Source organism: Antechinus flavipes, chromosome 4 (assembly GCF_016432865.1).
Source record: "Antechinus flavipes isolate AdamAnt ecotype Samford, QLD, Australia chromosome 4, AdamAnt_v2, whole genome shotgun sequence".
Taxonomy (NCBI): Eukaryota; Metazoa; Chordata; class Mammalia; order Dasyuromorphia; family Dasyuridae; genus Antechinus; species Antechinus flavipes.
This window is the reverse complement of record NC_067401.1, coordinates 45,866,173-45,887,179: the sequence shown is the minus strand read 5'-3', so window position 1 is coordinate 45,887,179 and position 21,007 is coordinate 45,866,173. Positions and strand designations below refer to the sequence as shown.

Below are 21,007 nucleotides of genomic sequence, written 5' to 3'. Positions count from 1 at the left end.
TTTGGAGTACTTTTTATATAGGGCTACTGATAGCTTGGATTTCCTACTCCCCAAACTGCTTATTCATATGCTTTGACCATTTATCAAGTGGAGAATGGCCTAAAATCAAATTTGAATCTGTCTTCACACACACACACATACATACACACGTGCATGTGCGTACATGTGTATGTGTGCATGTTGGAAATCATATTTCTACTACAGAAATTTATTGCAAAAGTTTATTTACTTTTTTATAACCACTTAACTATTTCCCTTTTGATCATAGCAGCATTGGGTTGTTTTCTTTTTTGTGCAAAAACTCTTATTTTATGTAATTGAAATTGTATACTTTATCTTCTGTGATTTTTGCTATCCCTTATTTGATCATGAGCTCTTTCCTTATACATAGTTCTCAAAAGTAATTTCTTTCTTGTTCTTTTAATTTGTTTATAAAGTCACCCTTTGTGTCTAGATTACGTGTCCACTGGGAGTTATCCTTGTATGTGGTATGAAGTTAGTTCTAAATCTAATTTCTGCCAAACAACTGCTTCATTTTCCTATAAGTTTTTTTTATAATCATAGGTTTTTAATTTTTAAAAATACATGCAAAAATAGTTTTCAACATGTACCCTTGTGTTCCAAATTTTTCTCCCTCCTCTCCCCTAGACAGCAAAAAATCCAATATAGGTTAAACATGTGCAACTCTCCTAAACGTATTTCCACATTTGTCATGCTATGGTGAGAAAAATCAGATCAAAAAGGAAAAAAACAAACAATAATAGCAACCACGACAAAAAAGGTGAAAATACTATGCTTTTATTTACATTCAATCTCCAAAGTTCAGGATGCAGATAGCTTTTTCCATCAACAATCTATTGAAGTTGCCTTGAATCAACACATTGTTGAAAAGAGCCAAGTCCATCACAGTTGGCCATCATAGAATCTTACTGTTGCTGTGTACACTGTTCTCTTGATTCTCCTCACTTCACTAAGTATTAGTTCATGTAAGCTTCTCCAGGCCTTTCTGAAATCATGCTGCTCATTATTTCTTACAGAACAATATTCCTTTACATTTGCATCCCTTATCTTTTTCAGCCATTCCCCAACTGATGTTTCCCATAAATTTATGACATGTAGTGAGTTCTTACCATAGACTTTAGTATCTTTGAATTTATCAAGTACTAGGCTACTAGGTTTGTCTGTTTCAGTGTATCATGGACCCACATAGATCATGTACCAAATTATTTTGGTGGTTGTTGCTTTATAGTATAGTTCGAAATATTCTTCCTACCCATTTTTCATTTTCACCCTTGAGATTCTTGACCTTTTTGCTCCTCCAAAATTTTTTTTTAAGTTCTAAAAATAATTCTTTGATAATCTGTCATGGCATTGGATAAATAAATTAGTTTAGGTATTATTGTAGTTTTTAAAAAATATTACTTGGCCTATCCAGGAGCAATTAGCATCTCTTTTTTACATCTTTACTCTCATAACCAGTGATTTAAGTGTATTCATTTAGTTTCTCTGTAGATTTTGGTAGGTAAACTCCATTTCTATTTCTTCCTATTAGATTTGATTGGTATTATACAGAAGTGCTGATGATTTGTATGTTATTTGTTTTATATCCTGTTATTTGATTAGGACTCTCATTAATTCCTCTTACATTTAATACTGCCTCTTCATTTTCCATATATACTATTTATCATGTAAAGGAAAAATCCATTTATTCTTTTATCTTACAGTGTTTCTAAACAAAAAGATGTTTATACTTCATCAAAAGTTTTTCCTTCATTTCTTGATATTATCATATAATTTATGTTGTTTTGATTATTAATGTGATTACTTATGTTTATTGTTTTCCTAATAAATCAATTCTAAACTTGAAATAAATATAAACTGTGGTCATAGTATTTAATTTTTACGATACTGTTTAGTCTCTTTGTTAACATTTTACTTCAAATGCTTGTATCAGGATTCATTAAGAATATTAGTCTATAGTTTTTTCCCCCTTTTTTGACTCCCTAGTTTAGGTTTGAATATCTTATTTATAGTTTTTAAAAAATTTATTTTATTTTGAAAAGATTAGTGCACGAGTTTCAAGTTATGTAAGAGTTTTTTGGTTTTGGTGTTTTGTTTGTTGGTGGTTTATTTATTTTTTCCTCCATGCAGCCTGAGGAAAATGATATTATGTTTTGGGTTTTTTAGGTTTGTCTGTGAGGACACAGTCGAAGAGAAGATCTCATACCTGCAATCCAGGAAGAAGGATTTAGCCACACAAGTTCTGTCTGGATCTGGCGAATCCTTTACCAATCTCACCCTTGCTGACCTCAAAATCCTATTTGGCGTTTAATTTTTCTATCCAAGACAAATCTGAACAACCTCCCTGGGGAATATTCAGATGCTTCTTCTTATGTTGCTTTGTTTGGGCATCTGCACTGAATCCATCGGTTCTTCTCTGAAGTGGATCATAGTTTACAATATATCATGATTCCTTTGGAGTTGTGGGGGATCTTTGTATTGGTCCAAGTGGTTCAAGTCTTTCGCAACTGGTTGTTTACAGATTATTCTTCTGGTTCTTTTCACTTCACTTTCCGTCACTTCATATAAGTGTTCTTAGGTTTTCCTGAAATCTTCCCCTTCATCATTTCTTCCCTTCTGTGACCTCATGAGGGGAGATGTTAGGCATATCGATTCTGTTTCTACCCCTTCCCTGCTCAGTCAGCTCATTTTTTCATCTCATTCCCGTAGCCCCAGAAAATGACAATCATGCTCTCTCAGAAAAACTGAGGATGGAGCATTTGTTTGTAAATCAGTATGAACACTCTGGGTAGGAAAAGGACTTTAGAAACCCAAAAGGGCTTTCTATGTTTAGAAAAAAGGAGCTGTAGGTCTGGGAGGTTATGGCTTCTAACAGCCTTCACAGAAGTGTGCATCGTGTTGTTTAAAGCACTTAGCCAAATCCTCAGGAAACCATCAGTTGTAATGGGACTGTGCAACCCAGTTAATCTCTGGAAACACCACTTTATTTTGGCATTTTCCTGCCAGGAAAATTTGTCCCATAGACCTTCTTTCCTTCCTGGCAGGAGCCTCTCAGAGAAAATCTACTAGGCAACTTACCAATTAAATCATCCTCCTGTTACTTCAATAACTTGGGGTTTTTATTGGTATTCAAATTATAATAAACTCTGTGAAGTGCTAGCAGTTGTTTGTTTGGAGTCTTTTTAAAAGAAAAAATTTTTTTCTCATGATAATTTATACCTACAGAGTACAAGAAAGGCTCTTTTTAAGTAGAACTCTTCCCCCTCAATCAAGGGAATTGTAAGGCAAAGATTCTGGGTATTTGTCTGAAGTGAAGCACCTATGTGAGCTGGGACTCCACTGGTGCCTCTAAGGAAAGAGCTACTGTTTCTTAAGGTGTAAACCACTTCTGAGGAATAAAAGGGAAATGATATGGTACAATGTAGGAAGTTTCAGTATAAACAGCTGAGAAAAGCAATGAGTACCCAAAATTTAAAATTACTTCTCACTTTTTTTTTTTAATTTCATATTTTCATTTCCAAATTCTCTCCTCTCCAACCCCTCCTTCATCCATTGAATAAGCAAGAAATAGTATGCATACGTGTGTGTGTCATGTAAAACATTTCCACATTAGCCATATTCTTAAGGGATAAAAGCAGGAAAAGAAAAAGGAAAAATCATGCTTTCATCTGCATCTGTACTCTGAATCCATCAGTTCTCTCCCTGGAAGTGCATATCATTTTACATCATGTTTTCATTGAATTTGTGCTAAATCACTGCAGTGGTTAGAGTTCCTGTTTTTCCCAGCTGATTATCTCTGTAGTGTTGCTGTTACTATGTAGGTTGTTGTGGTTCTACTCCTTTTACTTTGCATCAGTTCATATAAATCTTCCCAGGTTTTCTCAAATCTTCCCCTTCATCACTTTTCACAGCACAACCATCATATGATATTCATAAAGTTCTTCAGTCATTCCTCAATTGATGGGCACCTGTAGAGGGCCAGTATTGAATATGTCCATGAACAGCTGGAGTTCAGTCTAGGTATTAATAATTGTAAAAACATATTTGGTAAAATTAGGGTAATCTTGATAGAGAATGTGGGCAACAGAAACAAAGCATTTTAACTATTAAGTACTTAGTATTGATAGTTAAGGTAGATACTGAAAGGTCAAAGTATGGATTGTGTGTTAACTCTGAAAGATATATGATGTCAATTGAAGGTAGCTAGTAATATTGTAACACTAGCCTAAAAGGTTAAGTGTTTTCATATAAAGCATATAAGCAAGCACTGGCACTCTGGAGATTGCAAAGCATATCTTCTACCTGGCCTTGGGTGAATACTCACTCTCTGTATTCAGTGGAGCTGAACTCCCAACAGGCACCCCCTCAGTTTCCAATTCTTTGCTGCCATGAAAAGTTTCTATAAAGATTTCTGTACATTTGGGTCCTTTTTCTTTGATCTCTTTGGACCTGGTTGTGGTATTTCTGGGTTCAAAGGATAAACACATAGCTCTTTGGGCATAGTTCCATATTCTCCAAAATGGATGGACCAGTTTACAACTCCACTAACAATACATTAATGTCTCCTTTTCCTCACATTTCCTCTCCAGCATCAACCATTTTCTTTTTCTGACATCTTTGTCAATTTGATGATGAGAAATAGTGCCTCAGTTGTTTTTGATGTTTCTAAAGAGATTTTTTCCCCTCTTCTCTTTGATGGAGAAGACAAGGGCACATCATAAATAAAAGCTATTAGCTTCCCCGGGTTATAAAATGACAGCTTTTGGAGATAGGTTTATAGTCCTTAACCCCTTTCCATCTGATCTCCCCACCAATGGACTGTAGTTACGATGTGATGTGTCTCAATAGGAAAAGAAAGGATGCTTGGATTATAAATGCTTATTAATAGAGGAAAATTCATGCCCTATTCAATTAAACAAAAAATACTTAGCTTTCTTCATTCCAAGTACTGTGTGAGGGCAAAAATGAGTCAACAGAACGAACAGCCCTATAGCCATGTATTGTTTCGTCTGTCTTTGTTATACTCTGCAGTTGACTCCTTTTCTATTTATTGGGTGTGTGGTAAGTTTTTGGTTTGTGAAATATCCAGAAAACAGTATTGCTCAGTTTTGCATTTTCTGTTAAGAGCTCCTAAAATCTTACTATAATTCTTCATGGTTGTCCTTTAAACAAATTAGTAGGAGGAGAGTTCTAGAAAAGCCTTGATTAACTGATGTCTAGTTTGTCTGTATATAATCCAGAAGGCATTCAAGATAGTGTACAAAATGCTAAATGAATGCTAAAGTGTAATCAGTTTTCTTTCCATTGCAAAATAGAAAACTACCACAAGAACGTAAAATAGTTAGCTAACTATCTCTTTAAGCGTATAGCTCATATTAACCAAAATCAGATCTTACAGGTTTCATGTAGAAGTGTGCCTATCTCTAAGTCTAGTAACCTGAAATATCTAGCTATGGAAAGGAAAACTAGATTAGAAAATACTTTTCATAATTATTATGTAGTAGCAAAATACCCTTGTAGGTAAAGATAATGCTGCAGATTTACTATCACTACTAAGAAAACAATAACAAATCTTGACTTTTAGCCAGTAGGAGTAGCTAGGTGGCGGCACAATGGATAGAGTGGCAGGCCTGAAATCAGGAAAATTCCCCTTTGTGAGTTCAAATCTGGCCTCAAGACATTTATTAGCTGCTGTGTGACCCTGGGAAAATCCCTTAACCCTGTCCTCCCTCAGTTTCCTTGTCTGTAAAAATGAGCTAGAGAAGGAAATGGCAAACCACTGCAGTACCTTTGCCAAGAAAACCCTCAATGGAGTCACAAAGAGCTGGACATAAATGACTGAACAATCCTAGCAGCCTGAAAGTTGTAGCTATTGAAAGCAAAGCTCTATTTTAGATGAGAAAATATCCTTTTTTTTTAATCCCCCATGATTATAATCTAGTAGCCTAGCCCCTTTGTAGATGAAGATTATGCTATTGTTCCACCAGCAGCAAGAACCTTGGCTTTTAGCCAGCATGGTCAGTGACATGTGGAGCCAGGAATCCATGTGGTCTTTCCCTCGTATCAGGGATGCTCAGTGGGACCATGGCACGGAGAGCACCTCATCACCTCAGTAACATGCAGGGGCACTGATCTCGATGGTAAGATAAGGCGCATTTATTTTAGGGGTTTCTTCAGAATTAATCAGCAGCTCAGCCCAGCTTGGCCCCAAAGCCCAGGGACTTCCCGGTAACTGATGTTCCTGCAGACTCGGCCTTTCCATCCTCGGAAAACTCAGAGCGCCACCGTCCGGACCAGGCTCCTGTGGGAACTGATCTCGTCTTCTACCTTCCAGGAGCATTCCGACTTCTCCTCCGTCCCCCCACAGCACGACCAGTGGCGGCAGCCTGGATGACCTTTGTGTCCGTGTCCGCAACCTTGGTACCCCCCTGCCCGAGAGACCAAGAATTAGCCTGAGCGCTTAACAATTCCAAGGGAACGAGGCTTACCAAGAGCAGGCACCCTGTCCGTATTCTGACCCACTTCGGCGTTGATGGTTTTCCCTGCCAGCCTTTGGGAGCCTTGAGGTCAGAGACTGTTTTGTTTTCTCTTTCTCCAGCACCTTAGCCTTGGACCTTGCCCAAAGTGATGCCTGCTTAATGAAAGCTCGTTAACTGACTCACCTAGGTACGGTGGAGGGGACCAAGCGTCAGCTTTCAGAAGGAAAATCCTGGAAAGCAAGTCTTAACAGAGGGAGCTCTGGCCAAGGCACAGCGTTAAGTTGATTAACTACAGCCAATCGTTGGCTGAAGCACTTAGAGATTATTAGCACAGTGCTTAATCAACATTGTCATGTGATCTTCACATCCACAGGGGAATGTCTGTCAATAATCAGCTAGTTGGTGCAGTGGATGGAGCACCAGCTCTGAAGTCAGGAGGACCTGAGTTCAAATCTGGTCTCAGACACTTAACACAGCTGTGTAGCCTGGGCAAATCACTTAACCCCAATTGCCTCAACAACAAAAAAAAAGTCAATAATCTTATTAGCCAGAACAAAGTTGGTAGAGAAAGGTAATATGGTTTGTTTGGGGGGAGGCAGACTAAGTAACTTTCTCAGGCTCACACAGCTGCTAAGAGTGAGACTGGATGAGGGCTAAGTAAGGCTGCACTTGAACCTGGGTCCTCCTGACTCCAGGTAGAGCCCTGGGGCACCTCACTTCCCCACATTAGTTATCATGAACCCTTATTGTTATCACATTGTTTAATTAGCACCCAGCCAGGAGTGCAAAGCAGCTAGAAAAGGCACTGGGGAGAGGAAAATCTCAGAGACTGTCTGATCCAGCTCTCATTTTTTGGAAGAATCTAAGATGCAAGAAGAGTGACTTGTCCAAGATCCCATGGACAGTAAGTAGAACCAGCCCTTTTGCCCCTGTACCAAGCTGAAGGGAGAAATAGCGCAAAAGTGGGGAGACGAGTGACCCCAGGAAGGGAGTAGGAGGTCCGCCGGCTCCTCCCTGGTCTGCCTGCTGCCAAAGAAATCCCTCGCACTTTTCCCCACATGCCTCCCTTCCAAGGGCAGAACCACAAAGCCTTAACTGAATGCTTTCTCCACGTTTTGTGAGGCATTTGTGATTTACTGTGACACGGCTCAGCCCTGTCTGAGCCCCAAGGTCCTGCCCCACATGGGCCCCTCACCTGCCATGGTCCCCCCACAGGCACAGCGGGCACTCTTCTTGCCTCCACTGGAACAGAAGGAGCAGCAGTGGAAGACCCCCGGATGTGGGCGTCGCCTCCTCCTCACGTTCATTGTGTATGGTGAGCCCTACAAAATCATAAAGACCACAGAGCAGGGGCCCGTGAGCAAGTGTCCATTCCAGGCCTAGTGGAAGAAACACCAAGTTGAGGACTGTCCCCAAGCTGGTCAGGAGGTAAGGTCTGTCCCACCAAACATGGGCCTCTGTATCTGCTTGTGCTCCTGCTCCTGCAAAGGAGGCAAGACTTTGTCCCCCTTGTCCCCACAGACCCTCAGTGCACTCTGAAGTTATTGTAAAGCTCTGTGGCAGGCAGCTGAAGTCCAGAAATGCTCTCTGGGACTCACTCAAAGGTCTCTCCCACTTGCCCTGTGCTGCCTATGTGCTAATAAAATAATAACTCATGATTAAAAGAATAATTCCCAATCATTTGGGGCAGAAAGTGGCACAACAAATAGGTCTGGGTAACTCTGGGCAGGTCACTAACCTTGTTTGCCTCAGTTTCCTTATCTGTAAAATGAGCTGGAGAAGGAAATAGCAAACCGCCCCGGTCTCTTTGCCAAGAAAACTTTAAACGGGGTCACACAGAACTAAAAACAACAAAATACAAATAATTTATTTTTAATGCTCCCACATCTTTTGGGCTTTTCCATGCAGTCATCCTCATCACTGTCTCCTGCTCTCAGGTTTCCTTCTAGCTCTAAATCTGTAATCCTGGTGTATCCCACAGTGTGGAAACATGCATGCTTTCGTGTTCACTAGTGAATCCAACACAACCTACTTAAGTGGGTCTATTTGTGCACGTGCATATGCTGTGAATTCCCAGAAAGCCTACTACAGTAGAGCATCATGACCCAACAAGACCCGGGTGCCCAGGAGCTCCTGCGACGTGTCTGAGCCCTCCAGTTCACTGCCTCTGTCCCCTCCTAGCCTTTTAAATCCCCACCTTTGTCCATGGGAGGTAGAGAGGCACTGTGGAGAGGAAGGCAAACAGAAATAGAATGAGGGCAGGCTTTCCATTTGGGAAATGATTATCAGCGACAGTTCATTTCTGCATGAGCTACTCCAACCTCACAAGTGAATCCTATACCAAACTGCGAGTGTCCCTATGTGCTCCCTGCCCAAACACTACCAAATGCCCAGGAGGAAATGCAGACTGCTTACTGCCACTTCAAATCAAAATCACGTTCTTAGATGCCATGGACACAAAAACTTCCCTTTTCAATGTGTCATGTCTGTTATAGAACATCTCTGGTCTGAAAAAAGGAAGGAGCCGCCACAGAAATACAAGAAGGACAGAGTGGGGGGGGGGGGGAGGGGAGCACAGTCTTCTCTGAGCTCTTCCACTAAGGTCAGAAGGCCTCAGAGTTGGGAAGGGGACAGAGATTGCTGCTCTAATGGGCTAATTTGCGTGAAGGTAGATTGTTTTTCACCTTTGTGGACATTCCGATGCACCGTATTCTGATTGAGAAAGAATGAACTAACTGAAGAAGAGACCGGTGAGCACATGGAGCTCGCCTGGTGCCCCCAAATACATCCTTTATAATCCTGTTACATCCTGCTTCAAACATCTTTCCGCGAGGGAAGGATGGGCTCGGTCTCTGAGGGGAAAAGGACCATCCTCTGGGGGAGGGGCTGTGGCAGTGACGGAGATCAGGACCAGCAGCAGCCATCTTACTCACCTGGACGTGCTGCTCTCTGACACAGACGCACACAGTATAGGGGCCGGGGTCCTCGGGGATAAAGGAAATGGCGTAAGTTCCATTGTTGTTATCCTGAACCATCGTCTTAAGAACACTAGATGGGGACAAGAGTTCAAGAAAGACTCGTTCACATATGTCTGAGCATCACTTATAAGAACTAATGACACTTTGGGGTCTCCAAAGGCCAAAGGCATCACTACTTAAGCCTTCCTTGTCAGGGAACCCAGGAAGCTCACTGGAGAGTTACTTCTTCCTGATAATTCCACCCCTGAGCCACAAACCAGAGTGACAAAGACTCCAGAGCTGCAAGAAGCTTCAAGGGTCACACTCTATACGCCAGCTTCATAGACTGTGGTTCAGGATACCTTATGGGGTCTCATAACTGAATGATTATCAGTAAAGCTCTGATTCCTCTATCTATTTTATATCCCTCTAGGTCTGGGGTCACATAAAAACATCTTGGGGTAGCAAGGGATCTGCACCATATGGCATGATATGGCAGATCCTGGATCTGGGTCCAAGTCTCACCTCCAACTCCCAGAAACTCAATGACCTATACACATTATTTTCCCTGTTTCTCATTTTCTCTGTAAAAGAGAGGGGACTGGACTGGCCAGCTTTGGAAGCCTTGCCTCTCTAAAGTTATTATTCTAGGTCAACTCCCCAATTATACAGCAGAGCAAATGAGGTTTAGGAGGTGAGTGACTTGCTTAGGTTTCATTGGATCAGAAGCAGGACTTGAACCCCAGGCCCACTGGGTCCACAGCAAGTACTCTCCCATATACAGTGTTGCTTCATGATATGACCTTCCTCAAAACAATGGAGGGGGTGCTAATTATTTCTGAGATCCCTTTCATCTCGAAAATGGTTTCTATGATTCTAATCCAAGATAATTTTATCCTTTTCTTTCTATTAGAATTTTCTTTGTTTGTCTTTCCCTCTCCTGGCACCAATCCCGTGTACTCTGAATATTATTATGGAGCAAAGCAAATACTGGGCTCTAAGGATGTCACTGCTCATTAGTCCAGTAGAAACTTAACTTTTTTTTTTTTTTTTTTTTAAAGTTTAGAGACATTTGGGTCTCAGAGAGGGCCCCGGGGAAGCAAACAGCCTCTGTTCACAGGAACCATCAACTGGAATAAAGGATGATCTCCGGTTTTCACCCTCACACAGACAGCATTCTCTTGAAAGGGAAAAATGTAACCAATGGGAATCATCACTACCAATGGGAATCATCACTTTTAAATAGACTTCTCAAAGCACCCTGGAGAAGGCACTTAGATGTCCTAATACTGGGAGTCTGAAGTGTTCAGTTCTATGTGTGTATTACCCATGAGACTTGGCTGTCTGATACCAACCAGTCCTTCTTGTTTTTATGGATGACGCTCACTCGGATGTGCTCTCCTCCTCTGCCCATGGACTCCCCTAATATATCTCTGCAGAGCAGAGTAAAAGTGACTTTCTGCTTTTCCCAAGCTTTGTGGATGTCTGAAGAAGAAAGCATTAAGTAAATCATTACTGCAAAAGAACAAATTAAATGGACTGAAAGTACCCATATTCAATAGCATTTTACTCCACAGACTTTTAGAAGAAAAAAAAATTTACCTTTGCCTCAACCTCCCTTCTCATCCTGCTCCAGAGACATCCTCTCCATCTTGCTCCTGAGTAACTGCCACAGCAAGCAGTGCACCCAAAGGGCAAGTCACTTGTTTATAGGCTATGTGCCCTGGGGGCCCACCCCCAAGACTGAATCAGAGATTCCCACAATGCCTCTCCAGGCGTTCTCTAGAAAAGCTGGCCACATAGCAACCCCAGAGGAACCCTGAATCAAAGCCACATCCAGAGTCAGAAAATGGATCTTCAGGCAACCTTCCTGAGGCAGCTCCAATTCCAATCCAAAAGGATACCCTGAAGCCTAAAGGTCGTCTCAAGGCCCATCACTGTCGAGTGCGAAAGGATCAGAGCACTCAGTGTTTGGATTTGGTCCTTGCTGACCTTTTTTATGGAATCCTCAGTAAAATAGAAGAGCTCTTTACAAGAGATCACCTAAAGATTACTTAGTGTAGCACTGTTAAGAAAGGAAGAAACTGAAGCCCAGAAAAATCAAATGGCCAGTACACCCCAAATTAAGGTGTTTCCCTCCCCTTCAGTAAGGGCTAAAATGTAATAGGAACAAAAGAATTAAGAAAAGGCTCCTTTCTAGCCCATTGATATTTTGTCTCTCTACAAGTATTACCCCCTGCTAAGGTTTCTATTTCTGTTCAGTTGCTCCCTTCTGACTCCTTATCTTTACTCATTATTATTCTCATTTGGGATCTGTTTGGGATAGAAAGGAGATTTACACCAGGGGAAAAACAAAACGAACATGGAATCAAAATTGTTACTATATAGAAAAGGAAGAAGGAAGGGGTAGTTAGCATCTGAATTATATCTAAATCATGGAAATGGAGGGGAAGGAATGCTTCTAGAAGTTATAGTCCTCTGAAGGAGCTGGGCATCCCATGGAACACAGGAAGCTTCAATAGGCTAGGTCCTTCTTTAGGCTCCACACAATAGCACAGTTCTCTGGCTCCTACCCTCTCCTGCTTGGGATTCTGGATCATTAGAGAAAATCCTGGAGGAATCTGGCCTGAATCAGCCTCCCCAAGGGTCCCTCTAACTACTATTGTTATCCTGCTAATCTGCCTTCTAGATAAAAGCTGACTGTGGCTACTCTACAGTGTGATGGCAAGCACAGGCTTTGAGACAGCCCCAAATATTTCTAATATCCTTTGGAAAGGATTTCACGAAAAAAGGATGATTCCGGGACATGCCTTAGTTGTAAAATAGAAGCTTTTAAAGACATCTAGACTGGATTTTGTTTCCCATTCTGCCCCTAACTAGCTGTGATCTAGGACAAATCAAGTCACCTCTCTTAGGTTTCAACTTCCTCATCTATAACTTGACAAGCCTCCTTCTAGCTCTAATATTCTCTAAATCTAAGAGCTCAGACCCAACTCTAGGACAGAACATGGGAAAAAGGAGTGTTATTCTAAAAGGAATCTCTCTAATCCAGTTTTTCAAGACAGTGACATGCTGATGGCTGGTGCGCACAGGGAAGAACTCACAGGACCCCTTTCTTTCTTGTCTCTCCTGCTCCCTCTGGGAGCCTGCTCTAATGTATTACATGAGGAATTACAAGGCAAGGTGTAACTGCTAAGTCACTGCTCTCATCTCCTCTGCCTCTCATTCCTATCCACTTTAGAGAAATTAGGCAGGGGCTTTGAGTTGCTGGGCAATTGCTCCTTTTCTCATGGAAAAAACTTAAACTTCATGAGAGGTCTATAAAATGTCTCCCTCTGATTCCCATGGGAACTAGATAAGGAGGATGGAGGTGTCCAGTTTCTCATGGTATCCCTGTCTCAGGAAACTGACCAGAAGAGAAGTGCTCTCAAGGAGAGTGCGGGATCATAAACCATGGCATAGGAAAAGTCTATCCCCAAAGCTCTCTAGAGACGAACAAGAAATGCTCTCCTTACCTTCCCCTTGGAGAATGCACTGGGCAGGATCCACCCCTTTGGTGAGAATTGCTCCAAAAACTTCATAGCCACCATACTGGCCCGCCTTCTCCTGTGGGGAGAAGCATATGCCATCATCTACCCCAGGGCCAATGCTGTAGTCAGCTTTCTTGAGCTTCTTCAGCCGATTCACTACGACCTCCTTGGTGATGAGAATTTCCAGGTCGGAGCCATTGCTCAGTAAGTGTTCTGTGAACTCCACGCCTGTCCGCAGATCTGCTAGCAGCTGCTCCACCTGGATCTTCTGAAGGTGCAGAGAATTCTCTTTCTGGATCCGGAGGTCTTCCAATTGTTTCAGCAACTGATCACGATGTTCTCTGATAGCAGTGATGTAGCCATCGCAAAACTCCCGGATGTCAGCAGATAGGGCATCCATGCGGCAACGGAGGGCACTTCCCACCCCCTCAATCTGGGCCAGGGCTCTCTCTAAGGAGCCCACGTGGGGCTGGGTGCTGTGGAGGAGCTCCCGCATGGAGTTCCCATGCTTGTGGATAATGTTGCCGATCAAGTCATAGGTGTGCCCCCGATGTTCACCTAGCGCACAGACCCCACACATTGGCTGGTCACACTGCTCGCAGAACAGATTCAGCTCCTCAGCAGGGTGGGTGGAACACATAATTTGCTTCCCAATCTGGCTATATCCTTTCAGGTCCTTCATAGGCATGACAGAATGGGAAGAAGTTTTTTTTTGCCGCCTAGGTTAAACAGACACGGACAAGATTAAATGAAGATTATGACTCAGCAAAAGGAGTGGTGGCCATGAAATGTAGGGGGCTAGAGGTCCTAAGCTCACTTCTGCCATTTTTGGGGGATCAAATTACTTGATGTTTCTGATTCTGTGAAAAAATGAAATCCACTAATTGACTTGTGATCAGAGATAAATGTATAGGAATAGCAAATTTAAAAAAAAAAGAAGAATGCAAGGTAGTTTATTAAATGAATACACAATGTGCCACTGAAATGATAATCATGAAATCTCAAAGATGAAAGGGACCTCAGAAGCCATCTAGTCTAATCAATACCTGATTAGAAGCCCTTTCTACAATATAGCTGACAGTCACCCAGCCTTTATCTGAAAATCTTCTCTAAAGAAAACCTATTAACTTCCAAAATGGCCCATTCCATTCTTAGATGACTCTGATTAGGAAAATTTTCCTTTCATTATGCTTCAATTTGTCTGTTTGCAACTACTATAGATCAAAAATTGTAAAAACTATTGACAACCAGTAAAGATTCTCTAGCACAGCCATAAATTCTAAACTTGGTCCATGTCATCTCAGAATGCTAAAATCTAGGCAGTTTCAGTTCTAGACCTGACTCCAAATCTCTGAGCAGCTAACAAAAAAAAAAAGCCACCTCAAGGCATGAGAAGTAGTAAATCCCGAAAGGTCACAAGTGAAGTGTAAAGAGCTTTTTACCCTTCTCCTTATGTCTGAACAAAGTGAAACTAGAGCCTGCAGAACTGTTTGCCCTTTGGCAAACAGGAGAGGAACTCTCAAGTGACACTCTATCATTAGGTGTTGGAAAATCTGTTAAATGACTCAGCAATGACCCTTCAAGGGAACTGAATTATGGAGTAGCTTGTGCTGAATAAGTCCAAATAAAGTTCAAGTACAAAGGTTTGGAAGGGCATTTTCTCCATGTAGCAGTTACCCCCCAAATCAGTCCATAGTCATTTCTGATTTCTAGTTGCTCCGAACTCAAGAGAGCTCTACTACTTACAAACACTTATAATGGACACCAGAAAAATATTAGAAGTGCACCCAATAGTCAATGCCACCTTGAACACAAGCTACCTTCTTTTAGGTTCCCCGTAAGTTATTTTTAGTATCAGAAAAAAGTCCAGATCAGTAACCATCCTAAATTAAAAGCAAACAAACAAAAACCCCATAAAGTTTGTTCAGCATTGAGGAATCCATTTCAAGTAACATAACCTGCTAAAAGAGGGATTGTAGGAAGAGTTACCCAGGAGAGACTTGCTGTCAACTGTCTAAGGATCATCTCACAACTGCAGATTAAAAGCCAAGCTGAAACTATTCCTCTGATGGCTCTCTTAAGAAAAATATCATAGACAAGCAACTGTGGGCCACAGTGAAGTAGCACCCAGTCAGGAAGACCCGATTCTCAACTCTGGCTTCAGACACCATGGGCAAATCACCCCTATTTGCCTCAGTCTCTTCATCTGCAAAATGGGCTGGAGTAGGAAAAGTCAAAACCACTATTCTTGCCAAGAAAACCCCAGCAGAAATATCTAGGAATTGGTTTGCCCACCAAATTCTAAGATATCCAAAAACAAGACAGGGGGCTGCTGCCAGCACATACTGGTCCACCTCCCAAGGCCATCAGGAAGACCTGACTGCAAATTTGTCCATGGGAAGAATCAAACCATTCTAATGACTGATCCTTTGGTTAATATAAATGTTGAAATGTTCTCTCGGTTTTACTCTGAGCACTCTAGAAAGTTAGAAGCTGGCCTACTTACTACCTGTGTGATTTTAGTAAAGTCATTTTTTGCTCTGCAATTTCAGTTTTCTCGATCTACAAAAAGACAAATGTTGACAGGGTTTTGTTTTGTTTTGTTTTGTTTTTGTCTAGCACAGTGTCTTCTATGCAACTGGCATTTAATGATCACTGAACTGAATCGAGGCCCCTCCTAGGTCAGGCGAATCCACAAAAGAGATGAGTGTCTACTTCAACTGGAGAGAAAGCTTTCCTCTGCATAGTGAATGGCTATGAGAGCACTCTGTACCCTGGCCCCAGGATAAAAGGGACCACCCCTTCTTTACCTATGAGCCTGACTGCAGAACTGGCACAGATTCACCTTGCAGGTGAGACAACGATTATCCACCTCCCTGTCACTGCACAGATCACACACCACACCCGGCATGTCCTCTTGTAGGTTTTGCTGCAGCACCTCATTCACAGCCAGGTGGTCCATAGTCAGGGACTTCACTCCTCCTGGAGGCAGGTCCACCTCCGTATCACAGACTGGACAGAGGATGCTCAGCTGTGACTCCTGCTGCTGAGGCTGCTTATCCCAAGGCCTTGCATCCTCCGAGGTCGTTTCTAGGTCTGATGGTCGCATGGCCAGTACGGAGAAGGGCTCCAACTTTTCTAGGCAGGTCGTGCAAAATGTGTGCAAGCATGGCAAGATCCTGGGCACTTTAAAAAGCTCCATGCACATTGGGCATCGAGTCTTGCCTAGGCTTCCAAGGGAAACAGAGGGGCTAGAGAGCTGCACCCCAACCCCCTGGGGCTCTTGCTTCACCTCTCTTGCTGACATTTTCCTAAGGTTTTTCCAGATCTTATCTAGGATGAAGCAACAGAGGAGTTAGGACCACTCCAACAGAGAGAAGCCTCATCTCCGACAGAGATAATTTTCTCACACACACGCGCACGCACACGCACACACACGCACACACACACACACACGCCTTCCAAGCCAGAATCTAACAATAAGACAGAAGGGGAAAGACCCAGCAGCTCCCCCACACCTGCCGATGACGTCTCTTACATGCAATTTACCAATGTGGATATTGTCCACCTGACCCAGGGTTGCCTTCCCACGCCCTTCCACTGTACTTAAATTCTACCTACAAAGTCGCTGCCCAATGCCGGACTCATGACTTCTCCGGCCCCACCCCGTTCCCCGTGCAGCTGATACATCCCGCTGCTCAAGGTGCCAGCCCCGGCGTGTTCCTCCTCCACGCACGCGCCCTTCGCCCCCGAAGCATGTGCTACTCTCCAACCCCTTTTTCTTTCCTCTCCCACTCCATCCTCTATCACGTGCCAATCTCCAGCGCACGCCCCGCCCCGCAGCCCGGAGCCCCGCCCCCTTCCCGCGGGCTCTTAAGGTTCCCTCAGCTACGTAATAAACTCGGGACGCTTATACCTCAAAGCTCAGTTTAGTCAGCCGCCTTTCCTCCTCCCTCAGCTGCCCCGCAAAGCGCAAGCCAACCCCCGGCCTCCTCACGCCGCAGATGAGTCCAATCACTATCCCGCGAAGGCGGCCCTTGCCACACGCACCGGGCACACCTCCATCCAGAGTAACATAGAACCTTACCAATCACCATTGGGATCAATCCAGTCTTCGCCAATCACGTAAGGGAGAGGGCGGCACTAAAGTGGAGGAAGCCGAAGATGAATGGGCCGTCGGAGGAGGGATTTACTGAGGGATAAGATGGGACGAGGATGCGGGGCGCTACTGGTTAGCGATCAGGCGGGAGTCCCCCTTTTAAGGGAAACTATCTTCTGTACCCCTGATATAAGCAGCAAGGTCTCCAGATATCTTTTTTAAAACAAGTCCTCAAGGGAAGAGAGCAATGGAAATAGGAAGTACCGCCTCTTGACTTTACTATTGGTTATTAGTGATGTCAATTACAATTCTGTCCAGCCCTGGAGACCTATAGGCTTTTGGGAGATGTAGTTTCTTTTCCGCCAGAGTATTTGCCCTTCTCACAGCAAAGTACTCGAAGGGAAATAGAAACTTTTATTGTGTTTTTCGAAAACCAGGGTGATGTCACCCTGAAATTGATGCTCTTCCCTCCCCAGGGATGAGGAACCCCTCCCGCACTAAGCTAGAAAAGCCAGAGAAGTGGAGGATGGGGGTCGTCTTTTTTAATCCTGCAGGTTTTAGGAGCTCGTTCCCCCTGGTCTCTTACCCTCCCTCTCCCCATGGCCTTCCCATCCAGAACTCCCCGACTGCCTGGGAGGGAAGGGGGCCAGCAAGCTGGCCCTCAGCCGGGACCCTGGACTTCCAGCCTTGCCCCTAAATTTTGGGGGGTGACCTTGGGCAAGTCAGTCAATGTCCGGGGAACCCGTTTCCTCATTCTTAGAATTAGGGGGTTGGACCACGTGGAGCCTTCAAGTACCTTCCAGCTCTGACTGTGTGTGATTTCATAATTCCACGGCCCGTCACCACACAGCCCATCTTTAGTTTTGTGACTCAACAAGTCTGCCCTGAGGAGCTGCCGGGAGCCTCCGGGGCCGGGACAGCGGACGGGAAACAGCAAATAGAAAGGTGTCGGACGAGCTCCCCGGTGAGCGCGTTATTGGCTGGGGAGGTGAGAGAAGCACAGAAGACGTTCACTGAGATCTGCAAGACATCGATGAGGATTCAAGGATGAACCACTCCGTCTCCTTCGGAGCTCTCCTGGCAAAGTCATCCCTCATCAGCACTTTTGTTACTTTCCCGGCTATTGCTATTCCCGTTACCGTCTAAATCTGACCTCCTCTTCTGTTCCTTTTACTTCTTTTCCTGTTTCCACAATCCCCCAACTCCCTTCTGACTTTGTTTTCTTTCTAGTTTGGACTCAAGTCATCCATCCCAGGATGCCCCAATGCCCTCCTCCTGAATTTTTACCGGGCTTACCATTCTCATCGCAGAGTTTAAATGTGGGCATTTCTGATTTGCTGGAGAAAAAAATGAAACCATTCTACCTGGATGTACACAATTTTTCTCTCTTCGTAATTTAACTAGGTCTTCATTGCACCTGACAGTTCTTTGTTTTATTGTCTTCCTGGAAGAGAATCTTCCTTGAAGGCAATCTTTTTTCATTTTTGTCCTAATGTCCTTAACATATTAGGTGTTATTTGAATCCTTACTATGGATCTCTCTGTAGCCGTTATTTTAACCCATTTCTACTTAACGTTTCTAATTTTCCTTTCTACCCTACAACCCTAATTCTTGCCTTTAACCAAAAAATAATCTGCAAATCCATAGGTGTTATGAGTTCTATATATGTATTTCATCTACCTATGAAATGATCTGCACCTTCTCTGAAGATCTGTTTTAGTAATTTGCCTCTTGTGTCTTAATTTACTGAACACAATCCAGATTTATCATAATCTTCACTGTTAATTTCTCTGTTTCAAAATAGTCGATCCTTCACCCAGCTTTTACATCAATTCTGCCTATGTCCTGGATTCCATTTATATTTTGCTTCCCCTTCTGAGACTTTAGCCCATTATCCCTGCCTGTACACTATCTCTTTCAATCTCTCTTCATAATCTGTTCCTCTCTATCCATCCTACTTACAAATATGCTCAGGCCTCCCTATTCCTTAAAGTTTGCCTTGACATTCTCTTGCCTTCCAGGTATGTTCTCTCTCTCTCTCTCTCTCTCTGAAATATCCAAAAGTGACAAAGTGAAAAAAACATTGGTCTCAGAGTGTGGAGACTTGGACTCTTGGCAGTGTGACCTTAGAGAGAACACTTCAGATCTTTGGCTCTCTACTCCTCATCTGTAAAGTGAGAAAATTCAACCAAAATCTAGTTACTGGATAATAATCTAGTTCTTAATGATTCTGTGATCTGACTTCTCTGCATTTAATTCTTCCATTTCAAAATACCCAATACAACCTAGCTTCTTTTCCCATTAATCTATGAAGTATTTTCTCCCAAGTCTCTAATAACCTCCTAATTACTGAACTTGGTGACTTTTTCCCAGTTTTTTTTTCACTAATCTGTAATATTAATCTCTATTAGTAATTTCCCCTCCTCTATAGAATATCTCTATTTCCTCAGCTTTCAAGATACCATCATTTAATCAAAAAACATTTATTCAGTGTTCATGAGTCAGGCTGTGCTGGGTGCTGGGGATACAGAGGGAAAAAAATGAAATAGAGCCTGCTCTCAAGGAGCATTTTGTTAGGGGAGGTTATGTGTGTGCATATAAACATAAGCCAGATATATACAAAATAGACATTAGTGGCTGGGGGAATCACTATATCTCCTGGTCTTTGTACCTTATAGACTGCTCCTTCTCTGTCTCCTATGCTGATTTCTTCCACTTCTCCTAAATGTATATGTTCTCCAAGACATGCTTTCCCTGAGAAAGGAAAATTCATGATCATGGTTTTTACTAGGATTTCTATAAAGGAAATCCCCAAATGTAAGTCTCCAACTCTGACATTTCTTGTGCTCAAATCAATCATCTTGTATGCTGAACATCACTATTTAGATTACACAATTATAGATTCAGAAGTGGAAGGGACAGAGCTCTTCTAATTCAATTTTCTTATTTTACAGATGAGGAAAGAGGTCAGAAAAGTGACATTATTTTGTCCAGGGGGTCACATAAAATAGATCTTGAAAGACAGGGTTGTGAATCACAGTCTTCTGACTTCTAATGCAGTATATTTTTACCTCTGTACCATGCTGCTTCTTCCTGATTCCTGTCACTTCCAGAACTCAGTGAATCTAAAAGCTAAATAACGATTACCTCAAACTGTTTGTCCCAAAACTATCATTCTTTCAGTTACTCAGACTCCTGAAACATTGGAGTCATTCTTGACTTTCATCACCTACATGCAGCTACCAAGTCCTATTCTTTCTTTCTTTTTTAAAGTCTTTAATTCATCTCTTCCTTTCCTGCTGCCACTAACCTTGTTCAATCTCTTACCACATCATTCCTCTTCTTGCAAAAACCTCCCAGCTCATCTCTCTGTTTGATTTTTTCTAATCAATTTATCTTATATGTGATTTTAAAAGCCAGCATACTTTTTTCACACGTTAATATAAAATCATTCAGAAATTGTCAGTGACTCTCATTGTTGTTTTTTTTAATTATTATAGCTTTTTATGTACAAGACATATGCAATGGGTAATTTTTCAGCATTGACTCCTGCAAAACTTTCTGTTCCAACTTTTCCCTTCCTTCTCCCCACCCCCTCCCCTAGATGGCAGGTAGACCAATAAATGTTAAATATGTTAAAGTATATGTTAAATACTATATATGTATACATATCCATACAGTTATTTTCCTGCACAAGAAAAATCAGACTTAGAAATAGGATTTCTCATTGTTTGTAAGACAAAATATAAACTTCTTAACTTATTTAACATTCAAAATCTACCACAATCTGATTTCTACCTACTTCCCCAACCTTATTTCCACCTGCTTCTCTAAACTTGGTGATTCACCTAAACCAGCCTGTCTGCTCACAGCTCTCTGAAACGTTATATACATGAATGTGCCCCTTTCTTCTCAATGTTC

General features: G+C 42.4%; 2 protein-coding genes across 9 annotated transcripts in view; one reads left to right on the top strand and one right to left on the bottom strand.

The window, feature by feature from the left end:
- The window catches only part of TTF2 (transcription termination factor 2), a 52,075-nt gene extending 48,892 nt beyond the window's left edge, over positions 1-3,183 (top strand). For both annotated transcript variants that reach the window (XM_051992908.1, XM_051992907.1), the window contains one exon: positions 2,188-3,183. In XM_051992908.1, coding sequence (XP_051848868.1) covers positions 2,188-2,332 — 145 coding nt within the window. In that variant the 3' untranslated portion in view covers positions 2,333-3,183. The remainder of the gene's footprint in view (positions 1-2,187) is intronic.
- Positions 3,184-6,155: 2,972 nt separating this feature from the next.
- TRIM45 (tripartite motif containing 45) lies at positions 6,156-17,923 on the bottom strand. 7 transcript variants are annotated; one of them, XM_051992912.1, is made up of 8 exons: positions 17,673-17,923; positions 17,075-17,130; positions 15,798-16,320; positions 12,973-13,706; positions 10,813-10,942; positions 9,434-9,548; positions 7,696-7,822; positions 6,156-6,449 (listed from the first exon to the last, which is right to left on the bottom strand). In XM_051992912.1, the coding sequence occupies exons 2-8, from the start codon at positions 17,082-17,084 to the stop codon at positions 6,295-6,297; spliced, it is 1,794 nt and encodes a 597-aa protein (XP_051848872.1). In that variant the 5' UTR covers positions 17,085-17,130; positions 17,673-17,923; the 3' UTR covers positions 6,156-6,294. The 7 variants fall into 7 exon arrangements, with proteins under 7 accessions (XP_051848872.1, XP_051848871.1, XP_051848877.1 ...); XM_051992911.1 differs by lacking the exon at positions 17,673-17,923 and having other exon boundaries at positions 17,075-17,424; XM_051992917.1 differs by lacking the exons at positions 17,075-17,130; positions 17,673-17,923 and adding an exon at positions 16,609-16,897.
- Positions 17,924-21,007: the final 3,084 nt, after the last annotated feature.